Here is a 24,415-nt window from a genome sequence, read left to right on the forward strand (position 1 = left end):
TTGGAAGTGTTCCTTCCTGTGCAATTTTTTGGAAGAGTTGGAAGGATGGGCATTAGCTCGTCTCTGAATGTTTGATAGAATTCTGCTGTGAAGCCATCTGGTCCTGGGCTTTTGTTTTTTGGGAGATTTTTGATCACAGCTTCAATTTCAGTGCTTGAAATTGGGTTATTCATAATTTCTATTGCTTCCTGGTTCAGTCTTGGAAGATTGAACTTTTCTAAGAATCTGTCCATTTCTTCCAGATTATCCATTTTATTGCCATATAGTCGTTCATAATAGTCTCTTATACTCCTTTGTATTTCTACATTTTCTGTTGTAACCTCTCCTTTTTCATTTCTAATTTTGTTGATTTGATTCTTCTCGCTTTTGTTCTTGATGTTTCTGGCTAAAGGTTTGTCAATTTTGTTTATCTTCTCAAAGAACCAGCTTTTAGTTTTTAAATCTTTACTCTTGTTTCTTTCATTTATTTTTCATTTATTTCTGCTCAGATTTTTGTGATTTCTTTCCTTCTACTAATTTTTTTTGTTGTTGTCCCTTTTCCAGTTGTTTTAGGTGTAAAGTTAGGTTGTTTATTCGATATTTTTCTCATTTCTTGAGGTAGGATTGTATTGCTGTAAACTTCCCTCTTAGAAATGCTTTTGTTGCATCCCATAGGTTTTGAGTTGTTATAATTTCACTGTTATTTGTTTCTATAAAGTTTTTTATTTCCCTTTTGATTTCTTCAGTAACCTGTTGCTTTAGAAACTTGTTATTCAGTCTCCATGTGTTTGTGTTTCTTACAGTTTTTTTCTTGTAATTGATATCTAGTCTCATAGCATTGTGGTCAGAGAAGATGCTTGATGCTATTTCAGTTTTCTTAAATTTACTGAGGTTTGATTTGTGACCCAAGATGTGGTCTGTCCTGGAGAATGTTCCATGTGCACTTGAGAAGAAGGTGTATTTGTCTGCATTTGGATGGAATGTCCTGTAAATATCAATGAGATCCATCTCATCTAATGTATCATTTAAGACATGTTTCCTTATTTATTTTCTGTTTTGATGATCTGTCCATTGGTGTGAGTGGGGTGTTAAAGTCTCCTACTGTTACTGTGTTACTGTCAGTTTCTCCTTTTATGTCTGTTAATATTTTTCTTATGTATTTGCGTGTTCCTATGTTGGGTGCATAGATAATTACAAGTTTTATGTCTTTCTCTTGGATTGATCCCTTGATCATCATGTAGTATCCTTCCTTATCTCTTGTAATCTTCTTTATTTTAAGGTCTATTTTGTCTAATATGAAGATTGCTATTCGAGCTTTCTTTTGCTTCCCATTTGCATGGAATATATTTTTCCATCCTCTCACTTTCAACCTGTATGTGTCTTTAGGTCTGAAGTGGATTTCTTGTAGACAGCATATAAATTGGTCTTGTTTTTGTATCCATTCACCCAGTCAGTGTCTTTTGATTGGAGCACTTAATCCATTTATATTTAAAGTAATTATCGATATATATGTTCCTTTTGTCATTTTCTTAATTGTTTGGGGTTGATTTTGTCGATCTTTTTTTCTTTTCTTGTATTTCTTGACTATGTAAGTCCCTTTAACATTTATTGTAAAACTGGTTTGGTCATACTGAATTCTTTTAACTTTTGCTTGTCAGAAAAGCTTTTTATTTCTCCATCAATTTTGAATGAGATCTTTGCCAGGTACAGTAATCTTGGTTGTAGATTTTTCCCTTTCAACAGTTTAAATATATCCTGCCATTCCCTTCTGCTGAAAGATCAGTTGTTAAGCATATGGGGTTTCCTTTGTATGGTACTTGTTCTTCTCCCTTGCTGCTTTTAATATTCTTTCTTTGTGTTTAGTCTTTGTTAGTTTGATTAGCATGTGTCTTGGCGTGTTTCTCCTTGGGTTTATCTTGTATGGGACTCTTTATGCCTCTTGGACTTTTTCCTTTGACTGTTTCCTTTTCCATGTTGGGGAAATTTTTGACTATAATCTCTTCAAAAATTTTTTCATACCTTTTCTTTTTCTCTTCTTCTGCGACTCTTGTAATTTGAATGTTGTTGCGTTTGTTATTGTTCCAGAGGTCTCTGAGACTAACCTGAGTTCTTTTCATTCTTTTTACTTTGTTTTGCTCCTGGAAGTTATTTCCACCATTTTATCTTCCAGCTCACTGATTTGTTCTTCTACTTCAGATAGTCTGCTATTAATTGTTTCTAGAGTATTTTTAATTTCAGTAATTGTGTTGTTTGTCTCTGTATGTTTATTCTTCAATTCTTCTGTGTCTTTGTTAATTGATTCTTGTATTTTCTCCACTTTGTTTTCAAGGTTTTTGATCATCTTTAGTATCATTCTGAATTCTTTTTCAGGTAGTTTGCCTATTTCCTCTTCATTTATTTGGATTTCTGTGTTTCTAGTTTGTTCCTTCATTTGTGTAGTATTTTTCTGCCTTTTCATTATTATTTTTTTAACTTACTGTGTCTGAGGTCTCCTTTTCCCAGGCTTCAGAGTTGAATTCTTTCTTCCTTTTGGTTTCTGCCCCGCTAAGTTTGGTCCAGTGATTTGTGTAGGCTTCACATAGGGTGAGATTTGTGCTGAGTTTTTGTTTGCTTGTTTGTTTTTCCTCTGATGGGCAAGGCTGAGTAAGGTGGTAATCCTGTCAGCTGATGACTGGTTTTGTGTTTTTGTTTTGTTTGTTGTTTAGATGAGGAGTCCTGGACAGGGTCCTCCTGGTGCTTGGGTGATGCTGGGTCTTGTATTCAAGCGGTTTCCTTTGTGTGAGTTCTATTTGATACTCACTATGGTTAGTGCTCTGGTAGTCTAAGGTCTTGGAGTTAGTGCTCCCACTCCAAAGGGTCAGGGCTTGATCTCTGGTCAGGAATGAAGATTCCACAAGTGTTTTATTATGGTATTAAGTGAGATGAAAACAAATATCCCAAAACGAGAAACCAAAATGAACCCCAGACAAATGTCAGTTACAAAATCAGGCAAATAATAATTAAAATAATGGATTATACACATACACATATACACCCATGAGCAAAGTCAAAACAGTCCAACAAAAATAAAGCAATAGATTGACCCAGTGAACAAAGGAAACCAAAAATTATGTCTACCAGGATAAAACTAACTAAAGCAAAAACTGGAAAACAAAACTAAAGCCACTTGCCAAGTGGGAAGAAAGCAATGAAAATAAAACTAACATGTGGAAAGGAAAGGAAAGAAAGAAAGAATGCATATGCAGAGTTAAATAGAGGTAGATAAAGAAGATTTATATACATTAAAGATTAACTGTAAGGGGAAAAGAACAGTAGAAAAAGGAAACAAACAATTAAATGTAGAAAAAGTAATAATAGGCTTGAAACATTAAAAAAAGAGAAAAGAAAAAACAGGAAAACTTCCCAGAACTGCTAAAGCCCAATGTAGAGGCAGGAGTTTATAGCAACAATAAAAAATGTGGCTGAGGAAAAAAAAAGCCCAAAAGCTTAATTAGATTTCATAGGGCCAATAAAATCGACAACAACAACATAGGGGGGAAAAAGGAAAAAAAAAAAGAAAAAAATCCAAAAGCATTTATAGAACAAGTCAAAACATAAGAATGATAATTGTTTTTCTTGAGTCACTGCTGTCAGAGTCCTTTCCCTCACTGGGAGTCACAGTCCACCTCTCCTCCCTAGGATGCCCTCCAACACTGCTGATCTCTGGACCTGTTCTGGGGGCAGCTCAGATTCTAATCAGGTCCTACTCCTCTGTGTTCTTTAAATGTCCACAGCTATCAGAACTAGTGCATTTTCTTTTGTGGGAACTTTCAGTGACCTTTTATATATTCCATAGACACAGTCTACCTAGTTGATCATGTGGATTTAATCTGTAGTTTGTAGAGCTGGTGGTAAGTTTTGGGTCTTCTTCCTTAGTCACACTGCCCCTGGGTTTCAATCGTGGTTTTATTTCCACTTCTACATGTGGGTCGTTCACTGGGGTTTGCTCCTGAGGCTGCCCTGGAGGACTTGTATCTGCCTCAGTGAGGGCCAGGTGTGGAGGTGGTACAGCTGCTTGGGTCACAGGGGTTCTGACAGCACCAGGTACTCAGGGGAGTTGGCGGCTAGGGCAGCAGGAAATACAGTGCTCTAGAAGGGTATGGCAACCAGCATTGGCCAATACATTCCAGTATTCTTGCCTGGAGGCCTGACAGAGAAGCCTGGCAGGCCACAGTCTACAAGGTTGCAAAGAGTCAGACACTACCGAAGCAACCTTGCATGCTTAGATGCAAGAATTTTTTGCCTGAAGCAGCTCTGCCCCAGTGAGAGTTGAGTGTGAAGGTGACGCAGCTGCTTGGCTTGTGGGGACCCTGGTGGCGCCAAGTATGCAGGAACATGGACTGCCTCTGCCATAGAAGTTATGGCCCTATCAGAGTCTTTTTCCAGCCTCTTGTAGCTGGTGATCAGAATGTTTCTTTGTCTAGTCTTTCTCTGTAGCTCTGCCCATTCAGGCACATAGAGGGGCCCCCTTGGCTGGGGTCCTACTCTGTAGATCAGTGCATCAGGCACTTAAAGGGGCACCCTGGGGTGGGGTCCTACTCTGTAGTTCAGTGTGTCAGGCGTTGGATGGGCCAGCCTCTCTATTGTTCAGCTGCTGATGGTGGCATGTGTGGAGAGAGAGTCTGGTGATGGCTCCACCCCTTACGCGTGACTCAGCAGTATCGCCTTGCTTCCATGGCTGTCCGGCTTTCCTCCACAGGCATTTCCCACCACAATCTCCTCCCTCACATCCACTTGATCTGTCTCTCAGCAGTCAGTAGCAGCCCCTTGCCCTGGGATTGCTCCACAATCCCTGAACTCCAGCTCCCAGCCGCTGTACCTTCCAGGGGATCTGTGTCCCTTTCCGGGGTATGTATGGCTGCAACAAGGACTGCATTCTGTTTAGGCTGCCACAGATCAGCTGTTTCACTCTCAGACTTAAATGTTTCTCCTCTGACTCAGTTGCCCGGATGTGGGGATCGGACCCCTGCTTCAGTTCCCCCACCCGCCAAGGGGGGGTTACAGTCCTGCTAACACTCCTGTTTTTCTCCCTGCCTCCTTTGTCCTCCTGAGTTTTGTGTGGGTCTGTATATTTGCTTCCTCTGGTCAGGTACTCCTGTCTGCTCTCAGTTGGTATTCTGTATGCCCTTCTGTGTCTGAAGGTGTATTCCTGGTGTATCTGTGGAGAGAGATGTACTCCATGTCCACCTACTCCTCTGCCATCTTGTTCTCCCTGTTTTTATTTTTTAATAGATTGCCAGCCTTTAACATTTGAGAGACTCCACGTAGTGATCCAAGTTTCCATTGTTTCTCGTAAATTTAGTATTGAACCTTTAACCTCTCTTCCTACCTGGCAGCATTTGGTTGTGTTTAGACAGATCCTGTGTTCCCCAGTTTTCCACAGCGTCCCCCAGCAGGCCTCCTCAGGTACATCACGTGCTGGCCCTGTGGGTATCGAGCTTTCTTATCTTGTTTTACAATGCAGAATGTTGCTATAGAACTGAGATGTTATATCAGCCTTTTTAATACCATTTTTCTTAAGAAAAACTGCAAACTTTTATAAGTATTAATCTTTTATACATTTATGGTAGGTATTTCATACATTTAATATTTAATAAATGGTTTTGACAAATGGATGTTTTTAGTCATTCACCATACTTGAACACTTGTATTGGTATGGGACATCTGAGTATATGTAAGTGCTATGTCTTTCATTGTTGAAGATCTGGGTGATATAAATTTTTGATTTGTTTATTATTATAATTTTAGCTTTTTAAAAGTTTTGCTTTTATAGAAAGAATTTGCTATTTGAAAGTTATGACACTGACTCTAAATCAAGGATTTATATCATAATCCTTTGATGCTTGATTTTTTTCTTGATAGACTGCTGTGTCAGTGATGAGCTAGTTTTTGTAAAATAAAAAACTAAAAATAAATATGCTTAATTTTATAATGCTAGATTAAGAATTTCTATATAGAAAAGCATATAGTCATTCAAGGTTTTTAAAGTAAAGCTATTGGCCTTGTGCTGGTTATTTTTCTAGAACTTAGACTTTTAAAATACTGATTTTTGTCTATATTTTATGTACTGATTTATTTTGTACATATAATATGTAGAGGGATGATAATTTTTAAGAAATTTTTATCATTTTATATTTTTTATTCAAAATTTACTTGGAGGAAAGTTGTGCCTTAGCATATAATAATGAATTTTGGTTAAACTTCTTTATGATTTCAGAACAAAAATTGCCCAAGATATCGAGAGGCTAATACATCAGAGTGATATCATAGATCGAGTGGTATATGACTTAGATAACCCAAAGTAAGTCTCATTTTTGTGTTTTAGTTTTGTTGGTTTTATTATCTTAAAATTTCAGTGTTCTTTTAAAAGACAAAGAAATGTAGTTAACTTCCACCTAATTAAGCCTCATTTGTTTTTATCTTTTAGCAGAGATGTAATGGTAAGGTAAATCATGTTTATTTGGTTAAATGAGTATGCTACAAATTTAGTTTTTCTTATGTGGCTTTTAATGGGTTTAATAAAGGGAACATCACAAACTGATCTTTTGTTTTTAAAAACTGAAACTACCTCCACTTAAGATAATGGAGATTTTGTATGAATGCTGCAGTTTTGTCCTTAATACTGAGCTTTCATTTCCTTAGGACAACAAATTACCATCCCCTTTAGAAGGAAAATACGCTTCCTAGTTTTCCACAGTCCCCACTTCTCACTTTGTCTCTTACTGCTTACAGTCTGCTTCAATCGTTTTTGTTGCTTGTCTGACTTTTGAAGCCATTTGTTTGTGATCCCTGGTGGCTCAGTGGGTAAAGGATCTACCTGCAGTGCAGGAGACTGTCGGCAGCACAGGAGCCTGGGTTTCGATTCCTGTGGCTGGAAGATCCCCTGGAGAAGAAAATGGCAAGCCACTCCAGTATTTTTGCCTGGAAAACCCCATGGACAGAGGAGCCTGGTGGGCTACAGTTCATGGGATTTTAAGAGTCAGACATGACCTGGTGACTAAACCACAACAGTGTTTTAGTGTAATTTCTAATTTAGGGTTATCACTGGTGCCATTGCGTTTAATGATTTTGCTGTTGTTGTTCAGTCAGTTACGTCTGACTCTTTGCCACCCCATGGACTGCCAGGCTTCCCTGTCCTTCACCATCTCCTTCTCATTACTGGAGACAAATGATTTAATAGTAATCATATTCGTCATTTTTCATTTTCATTTATTTACTTATATATAATTCATTAGGTGCCATTGCATTTGTCTCCAGTAATGAGAACTTTAATCAGCCCACGAATGGGTTTTCCCTCTCTCTCCTTCAACATTCTAGTATTTTGGAGAGGTTTTATATTTCATTAGTCTTATTTGGAGGAAATAAGACATTTAAAAAGATTTTTGTTAAGAGAATCAGGGTAAAGTCATGTCAAAGCTAATAACTGAATTTGAAATAACATTCTCAAAAATAAAAAAACAAATCTATTCATAATTTCTTAGTTATTTCAGTGTTTCTAATTCTGTGTTAGACCAGACAAATGTGCTAACACAGAACCTCAAGAACTCTTGAGTGTAGGATATTCTTGTTTAATTGCTCAGTCATGTCTGACTCTGTGCGACCCTATGGACTATATAGCCCACCAGGATCCTCTGTCCATGGAATTATCCAGGCAAGAATACTGGAGTGGGTTGCCATTTCCTCCTCCAGGAGATCTTCCAGACCCAGGGAAGTGTCACATGCCAGTGCTAGTTCTAACTGAAATGACTTTGGACAAAAGCATTGGTCTTCTGGGAGTCTTCATTTTCCCCCATTAGGACGTAAGCTCTAGAAGAGCAAGAATTTGTATTCAGTCAGGGAAATAGATAACTTTAACTAAAACAGTATCTGGCACATAGTAGGAGCTCAATAAATACTTGCTAAAGTAAGGAATATGTAAAGTGAGAATAATACTTCCACCTTTTGGGTACTAATTATAATAGATAATGAAGCTCTCTAAATTAAAAAAATAGTTTTACCTGAGAACTGCATAGTTTCTAGAATTATTGGTACTCAATACAAGTCATATGCACTTTAAAAAATAACTATGCTTTTCCGTAAGATTCTAATATTTAGAAATGGCATCTAATGAGATGAAAATTTTTGTGATTAATATTCACTATATAATTGTGGAAGAAATCTCTACTTGTAATTATAATATTTTGTTCTGTAAATATTAGCCAGAGTTTGTAGTTTGCTTGTGTTTATTTTGTTCTTTGGCTTAAAAATAATGAGGAGGGTGAGCGAGCAATAATGGTGCGTTTTTAATCTACAGTGTAGTTTCGTTTTTGCTCACTTGTTTAAATGCTATGTATTTTTTATTCTTACTTTAAAATTTTATTTAGCTATACCATTCCAGAAGAAGCAGATGTGTTGAAGTTTAACTCCAAATTTGAATCTGGGAATCTGCGTAAAGTAATTCAAATTAGAAAGTAAGTCATTAAAATTCTTCTCATTTTGTTTGTGTACAGATATTTTCCTAATTTTCATCAAATTTGTTTATTTTCTGTTTTCAGAAATGAATATGACCTTATTCTGAACTCAGACATAAATAGCAATCATTATCATCAGTGGTTTTACTTTGAAGTCAGTGGAATGCGACCAAGTATTGCTTATAGGTTCAACATCATAAACTGTGAAAAGTCCAACAGTCAGTTTAATTATGGTAAGACAACATTTCATCCAAACTGAATACAGCTAAAGATTTATTACCTATGCTACTTAAAATAAAGTTTTTAATGAAGTCTGTTCATCCAGAGGAGAATTACATAAAGCAGTCTCTTTTTAAACTTTTTTATTTTGAATAGAGTCATAAAAAGTTAAAAAGAGTTGTAGAGGTCGCAGAAAAGTTCTCTTCACCAGATTTCCTCTAATGGTTACATCCTATGTAACTGTACTAGAATGCCGAAACCAGGGTTTGATGTTGGCACAGTGTGGGTGCATAATTCTGTGCCTTTTTATTACATTTGTAGATTCTTGTTATTGTCACCACAACTCGGATAGAGAATTCTTTCAGTACCACCAAGCCTGTGCTACTCCTTTATAGTTCACCATTCAGTTGTAGTTTTCTGTAAATTTTAAAATCTAACTGAAGAAGTTTCCTTTTATTACTAGTTTACTGAGAGTTTTTGTTATAAATGGGTATTAAATTTTGACACATGCTTTTTTTCATTGAATGATTTGATCATGTGATTTTTCTTCTTTAGCTTGTCAAAATGGCATGTTGTATTAATTCATTTCTGAATAGTGAACCAGCCTTTTTTATCTGTGAACTGAATTAAATATGTGCATTATAGTCATTGTATATAATTGCTAATGTTTTATTAAGAATTTTTAAAATTTCTATTCAAGAGGTATATTGAGATATATATATATATATTTTTTGATATCATATCTGATTTTGGCATATCATGGTAACAGTTATTTCTAAAACTAGTTGAGTAATACTCCCTCCTCTTATTTTCTGGAAGAGCTTATGCATATTTGGTATTAATTCTTAAATGCTTGGTAGAATTCTCCAGAGAAATCATCTGGGCCAGGAGATTTCTTATTTGGTACTCTTTTAAATTAGAGATTAAATTTCTTCTTTAATAGTTTTAGGACTATTCAGATTATCTATTTCACCTTGAGTGAGTTATAGTAGTTTGTTCTTTATAGGAATTGATCAGTTTCTTCGAAATTTTCAAATGTGTATGTAAAGTTGTTCATAGTATTTCTTACTGTCTTTTTAATAGCTTCAGGGTCTCTAGTGATATCCTGTATTTAATTCCTGACAATAGTAACTTGTGTCTTGTCTTTATTTTTCTGTCAGTTTTGTTGATATTTTAAAGAATCAGCTTTTTGTTTCACGGTTTTTCTCATGAGGCAGTTTTTAAAAACTCTAGGGTTGTACCAGCGAAAAAGCTATAGTTATAGCCTCATTTAAGGCTTTGTGCTTATTAGTACTTTAATAGATGTCTAACTTGGGGTTATTTGCCAAGGCATCAGGTTTTTATAGTCAGGTATTATTTCAGTAGAAGATTATTTAATTGTATAAACTTAATATCAGTAATTGAAAATTAAGATACCAAGTTTTTTATTTTATGATAATTTTGTGTAAAAGAAAAATTTTTTTCTGTTGTGTAAAGATTGAGCTAAAACAGCTAAGGCATGACATGCTGTATTATCTGTTTCAGATAAATGTTCTAAAACGTTAAAAGCATGAATATGATGATACTCTATAAGGGGGCATTTCTGAAAACTGAAGCTTTCAAGATATGATTCTTTCCAATTGTCATTATTTATATGGAAAACAGAAAATTGTATACTCCAGATAATTATTTTGCATACATAGGATAAAGCTTTAGTCAGATTCACTATTTAATGTAATAATTATGGGAAGATAAGGCTCATAATATCTGGTTCAGTTATAAATATTTTTAAAGTTTTAAAAATGTTTTGAAGGTGAAGTCGCTCAGTCATGTCTGACTCTGTGACCCCATGGACTGTAACCTACTAGGCTTCTCCGTCCATGGGATTCTCCAGGCAAGAATACTGGAGTGGATTGCCATTTCCTTCTCCAAGGGATCTTCCTGACCCAGGGATCAAACCCGGGTCTCCCACATTGGAGGCAGACGCTTTAACCTTAAGTAATCTAATTTAAAATGATGTATTCTTATAAAAATATATTTTGACTAAGGATTCAGTGGTTATATTGACTTACATGAATACTGATATGAATATTCTTGATAAAATCTTGTTTTATTTTTTGACTTTTGGGTATGACTGCTAATCATTGAATGTCCTATTTTTTAGAAACATTTGTTGACGTTAAACTTTCATATAACTTTAAAAATTACCTTAATTGAAAATCATTCAAAATAATATAAAAATGTGTAAAGAATCTTATGTTTTCCCTATTTAACTTATAAATATTCAATATAATGCTAACATAATATTATATAGGAGTGAAGGACAATTATGAGTAAAATATAAAGGCATATTTATTCCAGAAATGATAGAGATTATTCAAATACTAGTGTTTTAGGTAGACGGTATCTTTACTAACTATATTTTTTGGCTTTTATAAACTAGTACACTAAGGTTTATTAAAATACTTTAATTTTTACAATTAAAAGCACATATTTTGGAGTGATATCTCTCTATTAAAAAAACTGTATTTCTGTGTGATAATTTCTTCCTTTAGTGTCATTTTAAATTTAAAATGAATAGAATTCTGTAACTAAAACCAAGTCAAAACATTGAGACAGATGGCTGCTTGAATTTTTAAGTTTCCTCTCCTTTTCACCCTGGCCCTTTGGGTATTCTTGTTTGTATTACTATTAATATATCATACTTTCCAAACTCACTTTGTATAAAATCTAGAAAACAGAATGTTGGTAAGAAGAAAATTAAAAGCATCAATAATACATCATCCAAAGAAATTTATTTTAATGTTTGTTGTTTCTTTCCAGCTTTTTTTAAAATAATGCATTATGTGATCTTTCCATATATATAGTTATGTGTTTTTTAAAAAAATGCTCATAACACAGTTTCATAACCTGCATCTTAACTAAACATTATATCATCATTATTTTTCTGGTCATTAAACAAATATCCCTCCGAAGCATAGTTTAATGGATATCTTGTCGAAGTTCTGTAACTCATTTATCCAACTATTCCTTTGTTAGACTTTTAAGCCATTTTTATTTTGATTCTAGTTTTATTGAGATTAATTGACCTACAGCACTGTATAAGTTTAAGCTGTACAGCATATGATTTGACTTATAAAATGATTACAAAGTTTAGTGACCCTATTACACCTTAAGTTGTATCTAATTATTTTCTACTTTAACTACTACTGAGATGAACATTATTGTATTATACTAAATATCTGTGTGTATAGTAATTTACTTACATATTCACAGAAGTGGAATTTATTTATCTGTCTTCCAGCTGTAAGTGGTTTTTTTGGTTTGTTTGTTTGTTTTTGTTTTTTGGATTATGAAACCATGGATCATATGGATCATATTCCGAATAAGGGAATTTGGTAAAGTTAATAAACTTTAGAGAAGATTCTCTAAGAAGGAAATAGAAGATAAAATCCACTGTTTAGCGTTTTGTTATCCATCCTTAATCTTACTCATATTCACATAATTTTAAAATTAAATTTTACCCTTTTATACATTTGGGTTCAAAATATGAAAAGTCATTATACGCGGTGTTTTTAAATTACACAATATATGGTAATAACATTTCCCCATGCCATGAAATGCCAGTACCAAAATCAGATTGATTGTATTCTTTGCAGCCAAAAATGGAGAAGCTCTATATGGCCAGCAAAAACAAGACCTGGAGCTGACTGTGGCTCAGATCATGAGCTCCTTATTGCAAAATCCAGCTTTAAATTGAAGGAAGTAGGGAAAACCACTAGAATCCCTTATAGTTACACTGTGGAGATGGCAAACAGATTCAAGGGATTAGATCTGATAGACAGGGTGCCTGAATACTAGGAATGGAGTTCATAACACTGTACAGACCAAAACCATCCCCCCCACCACACCCCAAATGCAAAAAGGCAAAGTGGTTGTCTGAGGAGGCTTTGTAGCTGAGGAAAGAGAAGAAGCAAAAGGCAAAGGAGAAAGGGAAAGATATGCCCAACTGAATGCAGAATTCAGAGAATATCAAGAAAAGATAAGAAAGCCTTCTTAAATGAACAGTGCAGTGAAATAGAGGAAAACAGTAGAATGGGAATGGCTAGAGGTCTCTTCAAGAAAATTTGAGATATCAAGGAAACACTTAATGCAAGGATGGGCACGATAAGGGACAGAAAAGTTAAAAGGACCTAACAGAAGCAGAAGTGATTTAAGAATCGGTGGCAAGAATACAGAGAACAATAGAGGAAAGGTCATAATGACTTGGAAAACCACGATGGTGTGGTCACTCATATAGAGCCAGACATCCGGGAGTGTGAAGTCATGTTGGCCTTGGGAAGCATTACTACGAACAAAGCTAGTGGAGGTGATGGAATTCCAGTTGAGCTATTTCAAATCCAGAAGATGATGCTGTGAAAGTGCTACACTCAATATGTCAGCAAATTTAGAAAACTCAGCAGTGGCCACAGGACTGGAAAAGGTCAGTTTTCTTTCCAATCCCAAAGAAGGGCAATGCCAGAGAATGTTTAAACTACCGCACAATTGCACTCATTTCACATGCTAGCAAGGTTATGCTTAAATTCCTTCAAGCTAGGCCACAGCAGCATGTGAAGCGAGAACCACCAAAGGTACAAGCTGGGTTTCAAGGAGGCAGAGGAACCAGAGATCAAATTGCCAACATTTGTTGAGATTGTGGAGAAAACAAGGGAGTTGCAGAAAAATATCTACTTCTGCTTTACTGACTATGCTAAAGCCTTTGACTTTGTGGATCACAACAAATTGGAAAATTCTTACAGAGATGGGAGTACCAGACCACTTTACCTGTCTCCTGAGAAACCTGTATATAGGTCAAGAAGCAACAGTTAGAACTGGACATGGAACAATGAATTCGTTCTAAATTGGGAAAGGATTACATCAAGGCTGTATATTTTCATTAACGTCCATGCAGGGTATATCCTGTAGAATGTCAGACTGGATGAATCACAAGCTGCAATCAAGATTGCTGGGAAAAATAAGAAATATGATACCACTCTAATGGCGTAAAGTGAAGAGGAACTAAAGAGCCTCTTGATGAGGATGAAAGAGCAGAGTGAGAAGCTGGCTTGAAACCCAACATTAAAAAACTAAGATCATGGCAGTTGATCCCATCACTTCCTGGAAAATAGAAGGGAAAAAGTGGAAGCAGTGACACAACTCTCATCAACTTCTGGCCCTCACGATAGTCTAGCATTTGTTTGGGAGCTTTGTTGTATTCTGTTGCTCTAGCTTCACTAGATTTTATTATTTTTTTAAATTTTTAAAATATAAGTTCATTTATTTTAATTGGAGGTTAATTACTGTACAATATTGTATTGGTTTTGCCATACATCAGCATGAATCCACCACAGGTATACACGTGTTCCCCATCCTGAACCCCCCTCCCTCTTCCATCCCCGTACCATCCCTCTGGGTCATCTCAGTGCACCAGCCCGAAGCATTCAGTAGATGCATTGAACCTGGACTGGTGATTTGTTTCATATATGATATTATACATGTTTCAATGTTATTCTCCCAAATCATCCCACCCTCTCCCTCTCCCACAGAGGCCAAAAGACTGTTCTATACATCTGTGTCTCTTTTGCTGTCTCACATACAGGGTTATCATTACCATCTTTTAAGTTCCATATATATGCGTTAGTATACTGTATTGGTGTTTTTCTTTCTGGCTTACTTCACTCTGTATAATCGGCTCCAGTTTCATCCACCTCATTAGAACTGATTCAAATGTATTCTTTTTAGTGGCTGAGTAATACTCCATTGTGTATATCTACCACAGCTTTCTTAGCCATTCGTCTGCTGATGGACGTCTAGGTTGTTTCCACGTCCTGGCTATTATAAACAGTGCTGGGATGAACATTGAGGTACACGTGTCTCTTTCAATTCTGGTTTCCTCGGTGTGTATGCCCAGCAGTGGGATTGCTGGCTCATAAGGCAGTTCCATTTCCAGTTTTTTAAGGAATCTCCAGACTGTTCTCCATAGTGGCTGTACTAGTTTGCATTCCCACCAACAGTGTAAGAGGGTTCCCTTTTCTCCACACCCTCTCCAGCATTTATTGCTTGTAGACTTTTGGATTGCAGCTATTCTGACTGGCATGAAATGGTACCTCATTGTGGTTTTGATTTGCATTTCTCTGATAGAGTGATGTTGAGCATCTTTTCATTTGTTTGTTAGCCACCTGTATGTCTTCTTTGGAGAAATGTCTGTTTAGTTCTTTGGCCCATTTTTTGATTGGGTCATTTGTTTTTCTGGAATTGAGCTGCAGGAGTTGCTTGTATATTTTTGAGATTAGTTGTTTGTCAGTTGCTTCATTTGCTATTATTTTCTCCCATTCTGAAGGCTGTCTTTTCACCTTGCTTATAGTTTCCTTTGTTGTGCAGAAGCTTTTAAGTTTAATTAGGTCCCATTTGTTTATTTTTGCTTTTATTTCCAGAATTCTGGGAGGTGGATCATAGAGGATCCTGCTGTGATTTATGTCAGAGAGTGTTTTGCCTATGTTCTCCTCTAGGAGTTTTATAGTTTCTGGTCTTATGTTTAGATCTTTAATCCATTTTGAGTTTATTTTTGTATATGGTGTTAGAAAGTGTTCTAGTTTCATTCTTTTACAAGTGGTTGACCAGCTTTCCAAGTACCACTTGTTAAAGAGATTGTCTTTTCTGCATTGTATATTCTTGCCTCCTTTGTCAAAGATAAGGTGTCCATAGGTGCGTGGATTTATCTCTGGGCTTTCTATTTAGTTCCATTGATATATATTTCTGTCCTTGTTCCAGTACCATACTGTCTTGATGACTGTGGCTTTGTAGTAGAGCCTGAAGTCAGGCAGGTTGATTCCTCCAATTCCATTCTTCTTTCTCAAGATTGCTTTGGCTATTCGAGGTTTTTTGTATTTCCATACAAATTGTGAAATTATTCTAGCTCTGTGAAAAATACTGTTGGTAGCTTGATAGGGATTGCATTGAATCTATAGATTGCTTTGGGTAGTATACTCATTTTCACTATATTGATTCTTCTGATCCATGAACATGGTATATTTCTCCATCTATTAGTGTCCTCTTTGATTTCTTTCACCAGTGTTTTATAGTTTTCTATAGGTCTTTAGTTTCTTTAGGTAGATATATTCCTAAGTATTTTATTGTTTTCATTGCAATGGTGAATGGAATTGTTTCCTTAATTTCTCTTTCTATTTTCTCATTATTAGTGTATAGAGATGCAAGGGATTTCTGTGTGTTGATTTTATATCCTGCAACTTTACTATATTCATTGATTAGCTCTAGTAATTTTCTGGTGGAGTCTGTAGGGTTTTCTATGTAGAGGATCATGTCATCTGCAAACAGTGAGAGTTTTACTTCTTCTTTTCCAATCTGGATTCCTTTTATTTCTTTTTCTGCTCTGATTGCTGTGGCCAAAACTTCCAAAACTATGTTGAATAGTAATGGTGAAAGTGGGAACCCTTGTCTTGTTCCTGACTTAAGGGGAAATGCTTTCAACTTTTCACCGTTGAGGATAATGTTTTGTGGGTTTGTCATATATAGCTTTTATTATGGTGAGGTATGTTCCTTCTGTTCCTGCTTTCTGGAGAGGTTTTTTTTTTTTTTTTAATCATAAATGGATGTTGAATTTTGTCAAAGGCTTTCTCTGGATCTATTGAGATAATCATATGGCTTTTGTTTTTCAATTTGTTAATGTGGTGTATTACATTGATTGCTTTGTGGATATTGAAGAATCCTTGCATCCCTGGGATAAAGCTCACTTGGTCATGGTGTATGATCTTTTTAATGTGTTGTTGGATTCTGATTGCTAGAATTTTGTTCAGGATTTTTGCATCTATGTTCATCAGTGATATAGGCCTGTAGTTTTCTTTTTTGTGTGTGGCATCTTTGTCTGGTTTTTGTTAGGGTGATGGTGGCCTCATAGAATGAGTTTGGAAGTTTACCTTCCTCTGCAATTTTCTGGAAGAGTTTAAGTAGGATAGGTGTTAGGTCTTCTCTAAATTTTTGGTAGAATTCAGCTGTGAAGCCGTCTGGACCTGGGCTTTTGTTTGCTGGAAGATTTCGGATTACAGTTTCAATTTCCGTGCTTGTGATGGGTCTGTTAAGATTTTCTATTTCTTCCTGGTTCAGTTTTGGAAAGTTGTACTTTTCTAACAATTTGTCCATTTCTTCCACGTTGTCCATTTTATTGGCATATAATTGATGATAGTAGTCTCTTATGATCCTTTGTATTTCTGTGTTGTCTGTTGTGATCTCTCCATTTTTCATTTCTAATTTTATTGATTTGATTTTTCTCCCTTTGTTTCTTGATGAGTCTAGCTAATGGTTTGTCAATTTTATTTATCCTTTCAAAGAACCAGCTTTTGGCTTTGTTGATTTTTTGCTATGGTCTCTTTTGTTTCTTTTGCATTTATTTCTGCCCTAATTTTTAAGATTTCTTTCCTTCTACTAACCCTGGGGTTCTCCATTTCTTCCTTTTCTAGTTGCTTTAGGTGTAGAGTTAGGTTATTTATTTGACTTTTTTCCTTTTTCTTGAGGTATGCCTGTATTGCTATGAACTTTCCTCTTAGCACTGCTTTTACTGTGTCCCACAGGTTTTGGGTTGTTGTGTTTTTATTTTCATTCATTTCTATGCATATTTTGATTTCTTTTTTGATTTCTTCTGTGATTTGTTGGTTTTTCAGCAGCGTGTTGTTCAGCCTCCATATGTTGGCATTTTTAATAATTTTTCTCCTGTAATTGAGATCTAATCTTACTGCATTGTGGTCAGAAAAGATGCTTGGAATGATTTCTTTTTTCTTTTTTTAATTTACCAAGGCTAGATTTACGGCCCAGGATGTGATCTACCCTGGAGAAGGTTCCGTGTGCGCTTGAGAAAAAGGTGAAATTCATTGTTTTGGGGTGAAATGTCCTATAGATATCATTTAGGTCTAACTGGTCTATTGTATCATTTAAAGTTTGTGTTTCTTTGTTAATTTTCTGTTTAGTTGATCTATCCATAGGTGTGAGTGGGGTATTGAAGTCTCCCACTATTACTGTGTTATTGTTAATTTCCCCTTTCATACTTGTTAGCATTTGTCTTACATATTACGGTGCTCCTATGTTGGGTGCATATATATATATAATTGTTATATCTTCTTCTTGGATTGATCCTTTGATCATTATGTAGTGTCCTTCTTTGTCTCTTTTCACAGCCTTTGTTTTAAAGTCTATTTTATCTGATATGAGTATTACTACTCCTGCTTTCTTTTGGTCTCTATTTGCATGGAAAATCTTTTTCCAGCCGTTCACTTTCAGTCTGTCTGCGTCCCGTTTTGAGGTGGGTCTCTTGTAGACAACATATATAGGGGTTTTGGTTTTGTATCCATTCAGCCAGTCTTTGTCTTTCAGTTGGGGCATTCAACCCATTTACATTTAAGGTAATTACTGATAAGTATGATCCCGTTGCCATTTACTTTATTGTTTTGGATTCGAGTTTATACAGCCTTTTTGTGTTTCCTGTCTAGAGAATATCCTTTAGCATTTGTTGGAGATCTGGTTTGGTGGTGCTGAATTCTCTCAGGTTTTGCTTGTCTGTAAATCTTTTGATTTCTCCTTCATATTTGAATGATTTCCTTGCTGGGTACAGTAATCTGGGCTGTAGGTTATTTTCTTTCATCACTTTAAGTATGTCTTGCCATTCCCTCCTGGCTTGAAGTGTTTCTGTTGAAAGATCAGCTGTTATCCTTATGGGAATCCCCTTTTGTGTTATTTGTTGTTTTCCCCTTGCTGCTTTTAATATTTGTTTTTTGTGTTTGATCTTTGTTAATTTGATTAATATGTGTCTTGGGGTGTTTTGCCTTGGGTTTATCCTATTTGGAACTCTCTGGGTTTCTTGGAATTGGGTGATTATTTCCTTCCCCATTTTAGGGAAGTTTTCAACTGTTATCTCCTCAAGTATTTTCTCATCGTTTTTCTTTTTGTCTTCTTTTTCTGGAACTCCTATGATTCGAATGTTGGAGTGTTTAATGCTGTCCTGGAGGTCTCTGAGATTGTCCTCATTTCTTTTCATTTGTTTTTCTGTTTTCCTCTCTGATTCATTTATTTCTACCATTCTCTCTTCTAATTCACTAATCCTATCTTCTGCCTCTGTTATTCTACTATTTGTTGCCTCCAGAGTGTTTTTGATCTCATTTATTGCATTATTCATTATATATTGACTCTTTTTTATTTCTTCTAGGTCCTTTTAAACCTTTCTTGCATCTTCTCAGGCCTTGTCTCCAGGCTATTTATCTGTGATTCCATCTTTATTTCAAGATTTTGGATCATTTTCACTATCATTATTCGATATTATCAGGTAGATTCCCTATCTCTTCCTCTTTGGTTTGGTTTGGTGGGCATTTATCCTGTTCCTTTACCTGCTACATATTCCTCTGTCTCTTCATCTCGTTTATATTGCTATGTTTGGCGTGGCCTTTCTGTATTCTGGCAGTTTGTGGAGTTCTCCTTATTGTGGCATTTCCTCACTGTGGGTGGGGTTGTATGGGTGGCTTGTCAAGGTTTCCTGGTTAGGGAAGCTTGTGTCGGTGTTCTGGTGGGTGAAGCTGGATTTCTTCTCTCTCGAGTGCAATGAAGTATCCAGTAATGAGTTATGAGATGTCAGTGGTTTTGGAGTAACCTTGGGCAGCCTGTATATTGGAGCTCAGGGCTGTGTTCCTGTGTTGCTGGAGAATTTGCTTGGTATGTTTTGCTCTGGAACTTGTTGGCCCTTGGGTGGTGCTTGGTTTCAGTGTAAGTATGGAGACGTTTGATGAGCTCCTGACGATTAATGTTCCCTGGAGTCAGGAGTTCTCTGGTGTTCTCAGAGTTTGGACTTCAGCCACCTGCTTCTGGTTTTCAGTCTTATTTTTACAGTAGTTTCAAGACTTCTTCTATACAACACCAGTGATAAAACATCTAGGCTAAAGATGAAAAGTTTCTCCACAGTGAGGGACACCTAGAGAGGTTCACAGAGTTATATGGAGAAGAGAAGAGGGAGGAGGGAGTTAGAGGTGACCTGAATGAGATGAGGTGGAATCAAAAGAGGAGAGAGCAAGCTAGCCAGTAATCACTTCCTTATGTGCGCTCCACAACTGGACTGCTCAGAGATGTTCACGAAGTTATACAGAGAAGAGAAGAGGGAGGAAGGCGACAGAGGTGGCCAGGAGGATAAAAGGGAGGAGTCAAAAGGAGAGAGACAGATCCAGCCAGTAATCAGTTCCCTAAGTGTTCTCCACTGTCTGGAACAAACAGAAATTCACAGACTTGGGTAGACAAGAGAGGGGTAGGGAGGAGACACAGGCAACCTGGTGGAGAAAAAGGAGAGTCCAAAGGGGGAGAGAGAAGTCAAGCCAGTAATCTTGCTCCCAAGTGAAAATGGGTACTGAAGATTGGGTTCTTAAAGGTACAAAATTGATAACAAAATAAAAATCTAGAGTAGAGTTTGGAATTTCAAAAATGCAATATTAAAGAAAAGAAGAAAAAAAAAGAAAAAAACCCAAAGTCACAAAAATTATAATATATATATATGAAGTTTGCTTTTAAAAAAATAGGGCCTTTTTTTTTTTTGCAAAGTAATAGTAGGTTATAAAAGTGAAAAATAAAGGAGTAATAGAGGACTTAAAAATTTAAAAAAAATTAAATGAATGATCGTAAAAATAGTAATTATATCTAGGACTTTCTCTGTTGTTGTTGTGGGTATTGTGGGGTCAGTTCATTTTCGATAGTTCCTTGGTCCGGCTTATAGTTCTCAAGATCTATAGGCCCCTTCCTATGTAGTTGGTACCAACAACAGGGTTTTAATCTATTGCACCTGTCACTTCCAAGGCGGTTCCCTCTGTTTTAGCTTCTTCTGTTTGCTGGTCTCTTCAGTGTCTGATTTCTACCCTGACACAAAGGGGCCGGTGGTGGACACTTTTTTTAGGCTCACTTGTTCAGTCACACTGTGGGGAGGGAGGGACGCTGCAAACAAATAACACTGGCGTGTGCTTGCAGTGCCTCAGCCACACTGGGCCTGCCTCCATTCATGGAGTGTGTACCCTCCGTGCCCACACTGCTCAGGCTCTAGGTTGCTCCACCGGGAACTGTCCGAGGCCGGCCCTGGGCGGCATGCACCTCCCGGGTCTAAGCCGCTCAGGTTCAGGCTCTCAGGTAGTCCTCAGAGGCGAAGACTCGGTTGGGCCTGCGTTTTGTGCCCTTCCCAGGTCCGAGCAGCTCAGGTGATGAGGTGTTTTGTGAGCATGGTTGCTGCTGTGACCTATTGCCTCCTCCGTCCCTGCTGCTCGGTTTTCTGGGTGTACAACCGGCGCACCTTCTCAGGAGGATGTTGACTGTCCAGAACCCCAAGAAGTCTTAGTTAGCGAAGAAGCCTGCTTACAGTTTTGTAGATAATGTCTCTCTAGGGCTGTGATTGCCCCCTTCTGGCTCTGGCTGCCTCTCCCCGGAGGGGGATGGTCTGCAGCCGGCTATCTCTGTTCAGTCCTTTGTTCTGTGCACGGGCCTGGCGGTATCTTAGGTTAGGGCTGGCTTTTCGCGTGGTAGCTATCCCACAGTCTGGTTTGCTAGCCCAAGTTAGTTCGGTCAGATTGCACTCAGGGCATTCAGGCCCGTCCTTACTCTAAGCAATGCAGCCCTCACCTCCCTGCCCAGCCCCTGCTTGCTAGTGGTGGGTGCAGGCATCTGCGCTGCTTCTTCGCTGGGGGAGTTACCACTGGGCTCATAATCTGTGGGTTTTAATTATTTATTTATTCTTCCTCCCTGTTATGTTGCCCTCTGTGCTTCCAAGGCTCACCACAGACTCGGCAGTGAGAGTGTTTCCTGGTGTTTGGAAACTTCTCCCTTTTTAAGACTCCCTTCCTGGGACAGAGTTCCATCCCTACCTCTTTTGTCTCTTTTTTTATCTTTTATATTTTTTCCTACCTCCTTTTGAAGACAATGGGCTGCTTTTCTGGGTGCCTGATGTCCTCTGCTGGCATTCAGAAGTTGTTTTGTGGAATTTACTCAGCGTTTAAATGTTCTTTAGATGAATTTGTGGGGGAGAAAGTGGTCTCCCTGTCCTATACCTCCACCATCTTAGGACTACTTCCTCACTAGATTTTAATTGTTCTGATTTTTCAGTCTCACGCACCATCCTTGTTGCTCTCATATCACTTTGATTTTTAAATTATTTTGACTTCATAAAATAGTTTATGGTGATGGACAGGGAGGCCTGGTGTGCTGCGATTCATGGGGTCCAAAGAGTCGGACACGACTGAGCGACTGAACTAAACTGAACTGAAAATAGTTTAACATTCTGTAGTCTTTTTCAAAAATGATTTAACAGTTTTTTCTAACTTTATTTTTCTTGAATAATTTTTTCTCAGTATTATTCTGAATAATTTTACCAGACACCTCCAAATTTCCATTATAGAATAATGTGGAAGAAACTGGATTTCTTATATTAAATCTTGCCACTTAAGAACATGGTGTATATATTTGTTTTCTCAAGTTTTTAATTCCCTTACCTAAATTTTTTAGTTTTCTTCTTGTAAGTTCTGTATACTTCTTTTTACCTTTATTCTTGAGTATTTTATATATTTCCCTCCCCACCCCCCACCCCGTTCTGAAAGAGTATTTTCAAGTTTGTCATTATTTAGAATTAAGGAAGCTGATGGACTTCCCTGGTAGCTCAGTTGGTAAAGAATCTGCCTACAATGCAGGAGACTCTGGTTCAATTCTTGGGTTGGGAAGATCCCTTGGAGATAGAGATAGGCTACCCATTCCCATTTTCTTGGGCTTCCCTGGTAGCTCAGACAGGAAGTCAAGGAAGTTTCCTTGAAAATCAAACTCCTTACTGAACTTTCTTATTAGCTCTCAGTGTTTCTCAGTTGATATTTTGAATTTTTTTGGTAGTTCTTTAGAATTTATTCTTATCCTTAGTTATGTAATTAATTGTTTCATTGCTTTTGGCTAGATCATTGAGATTGTTTAAAGGAAGACTTTGGGCATGTTTTATTTTGACCTTAATATAAATACTACTAGTATTTATATTATGTATGTTTGCTCTTGTTTTGAGATACATATTCTTTCTCTTACTAAAGAATTTTTATTTTTACAGATTTTTTAAAAATAAGAATTATTTTATTTCACTATTTGCATTTATAGGAATTACCATATAATATATAACCTATAAATGTGCTGTATTAATTTTGCATCCTGCAACTATCGTGAATTCATTGAAGAATTCTAGTAGTATTTTTAGTGGCATCTTTAAGATTTGCTATGTATACTGTCATATCATCTACAAACAACGAGTTTTACTTCCTCTTTTCCATTTGAAATTCCTTTTATTGTTGTTATCTGACAGTTGTGGCCAGGACTTCTGATACTGTGTTGAATAAAAAGTGAGGAGAGTGGGTGTCCTTGCTTTGTTCCTTACCTCAGAGAAAATGGTTTCAACTTTTTGTCATTGAATATGGTGTTCAGCTCAGTTCAGTTCAGTTCAGTCGCTCAGTCATGTCTGACTCTTTGAGACCCCATGAATTGCAGCACACCAGGCCTCCCTGTCCATCACCAACTCCCAGAGATCACTCAAACTCATGTCCATCAAGTCGGTGATGCCATACAGCCATCTCATCCTCTGTCATCCCCTTCTCCTCCTGCCCCCAATCCCTCCAAGCATCAGAGTCTTTTCCAATCAGTCAACTCTTTGCATGAGATGGCCAAAGTACTGAGGTTTCAACTTTATCTTCATTCCTTCCAAAGAACACCCAGGACCGATCTCCTTTAGAACAGACTGGTTGGATCTCCTTGCAGTCCAAGGGACTCTCAAGAGTCTTCTCCAACACCACAATTCAAAAGCATCAATTCTTTGGCACTCAGCTTTCTTCACAGTCCAACTCTCACATCCATGCATGATGACTGGAAAAACCATAGCCTTGACTAGACAGACCTTTGTTGGCAAAGTAATGCCTCTGCTTTTGAATATGCTGTCTAGGTTGGTCATAACTTTCCTTCCAAGGAGTAAGCTTCTTTTAATTTCATGGCTGCAGTCACCATCTGCAGTGATTGTGGAGCCCCCCAAAATAAAGTCTGACACTGTTTCCACTGTTTCCCCATCAATTTCCCATGAAGTGATGGGACCAGATGCCATAATCTTAGTTTTCTGAATGTTGAGCTTTAAGCCAACTCTCTCACTCTCCTCTTTCACTTTCATCAAGAGGCTCTTTAGTTCCTCTTCACTTTCTGCCATAAGGGTGGTGTCATCTGCATATCTGAGGTTATTGATATTTCTCCCAACAATCTTGGTTCCAGCTTGTGCTTCTTCCAGCCCAGTGTTTCTCATGATGTACTGTGCATATAAGTTAAATAAGCATGGTGACAATATATAGCCTTGACGTACTCCTTTTCCTATTTGGAACCAGTCTGCTGTTCCATGTCCAGTTCTAACTGTTGCTTCCTGACCTGCATATAGGTTTCTCAAGAGGCAGGTCAGTTGGTCTGGTATTGCCATCTCTTTCAGAATTTTCCACAGTTTCTTGTGATACACACAGTCAAAGGCTTTGGCATAGTCAATAAAGAGAAGTAGATGTTTTTCTGGAACTCTCTTGCTTTTTCCATGATCCGGCAGATGTTGGCAATTTGATCTCTGGTTCCTCTGCCTTTTCTAAACCATTGAACATCTGGAAGTTCACGGTTCACGTATTGCTGAAGCTTGGCTTGGA

General features: G+C 37.1%; 1 protein-coding gene across 2 annotated transcripts in view; it reads left to right on the top strand.

The window, feature by feature from the left end:
• The window catches only part of AGTPBP1 (ATP/GTP binding carboxypeptidase 1), a 190,880-nt gene that overhangs the window by 114,528 nt on the left and 51,937 nt on the right, over positions 1–24,415 (top strand). For both annotated transcript variants that reach the window (XM_069575809.1, XM_069575810.1), the window contains 3 exons: positions 6,236–6,319; positions 8,382–8,468; positions 8,553–8,701. In XM_069575809.1, the coding sequence (XP_069431910.1) occupies positions 6,236–6,319; positions 8,382–8,468; positions 8,553–8,701 (320 nt within the window). The remainder of the gene's footprint in view (positions 1–6,235; positions 6,320–8,381; positions 8,469–8,552; positions 8,702–24,415) is intronic.

This window comes from Ovis canadensis, chromosome 2 (assembly GCF_042477335.2).
Source record: "Ovis canadensis isolate MfBH-ARS-UI-01 breed Bighorn chromosome 2, ARS-UI_OviCan_v2, whole genome shotgun sequence".
Classification (NCBI taxonomy): domain Eukaryota; kingdom Metazoa; phylum Chordata; class Mammalia; order Artiodactyla; family Bovidae; genus Ovis; species Ovis canadensis.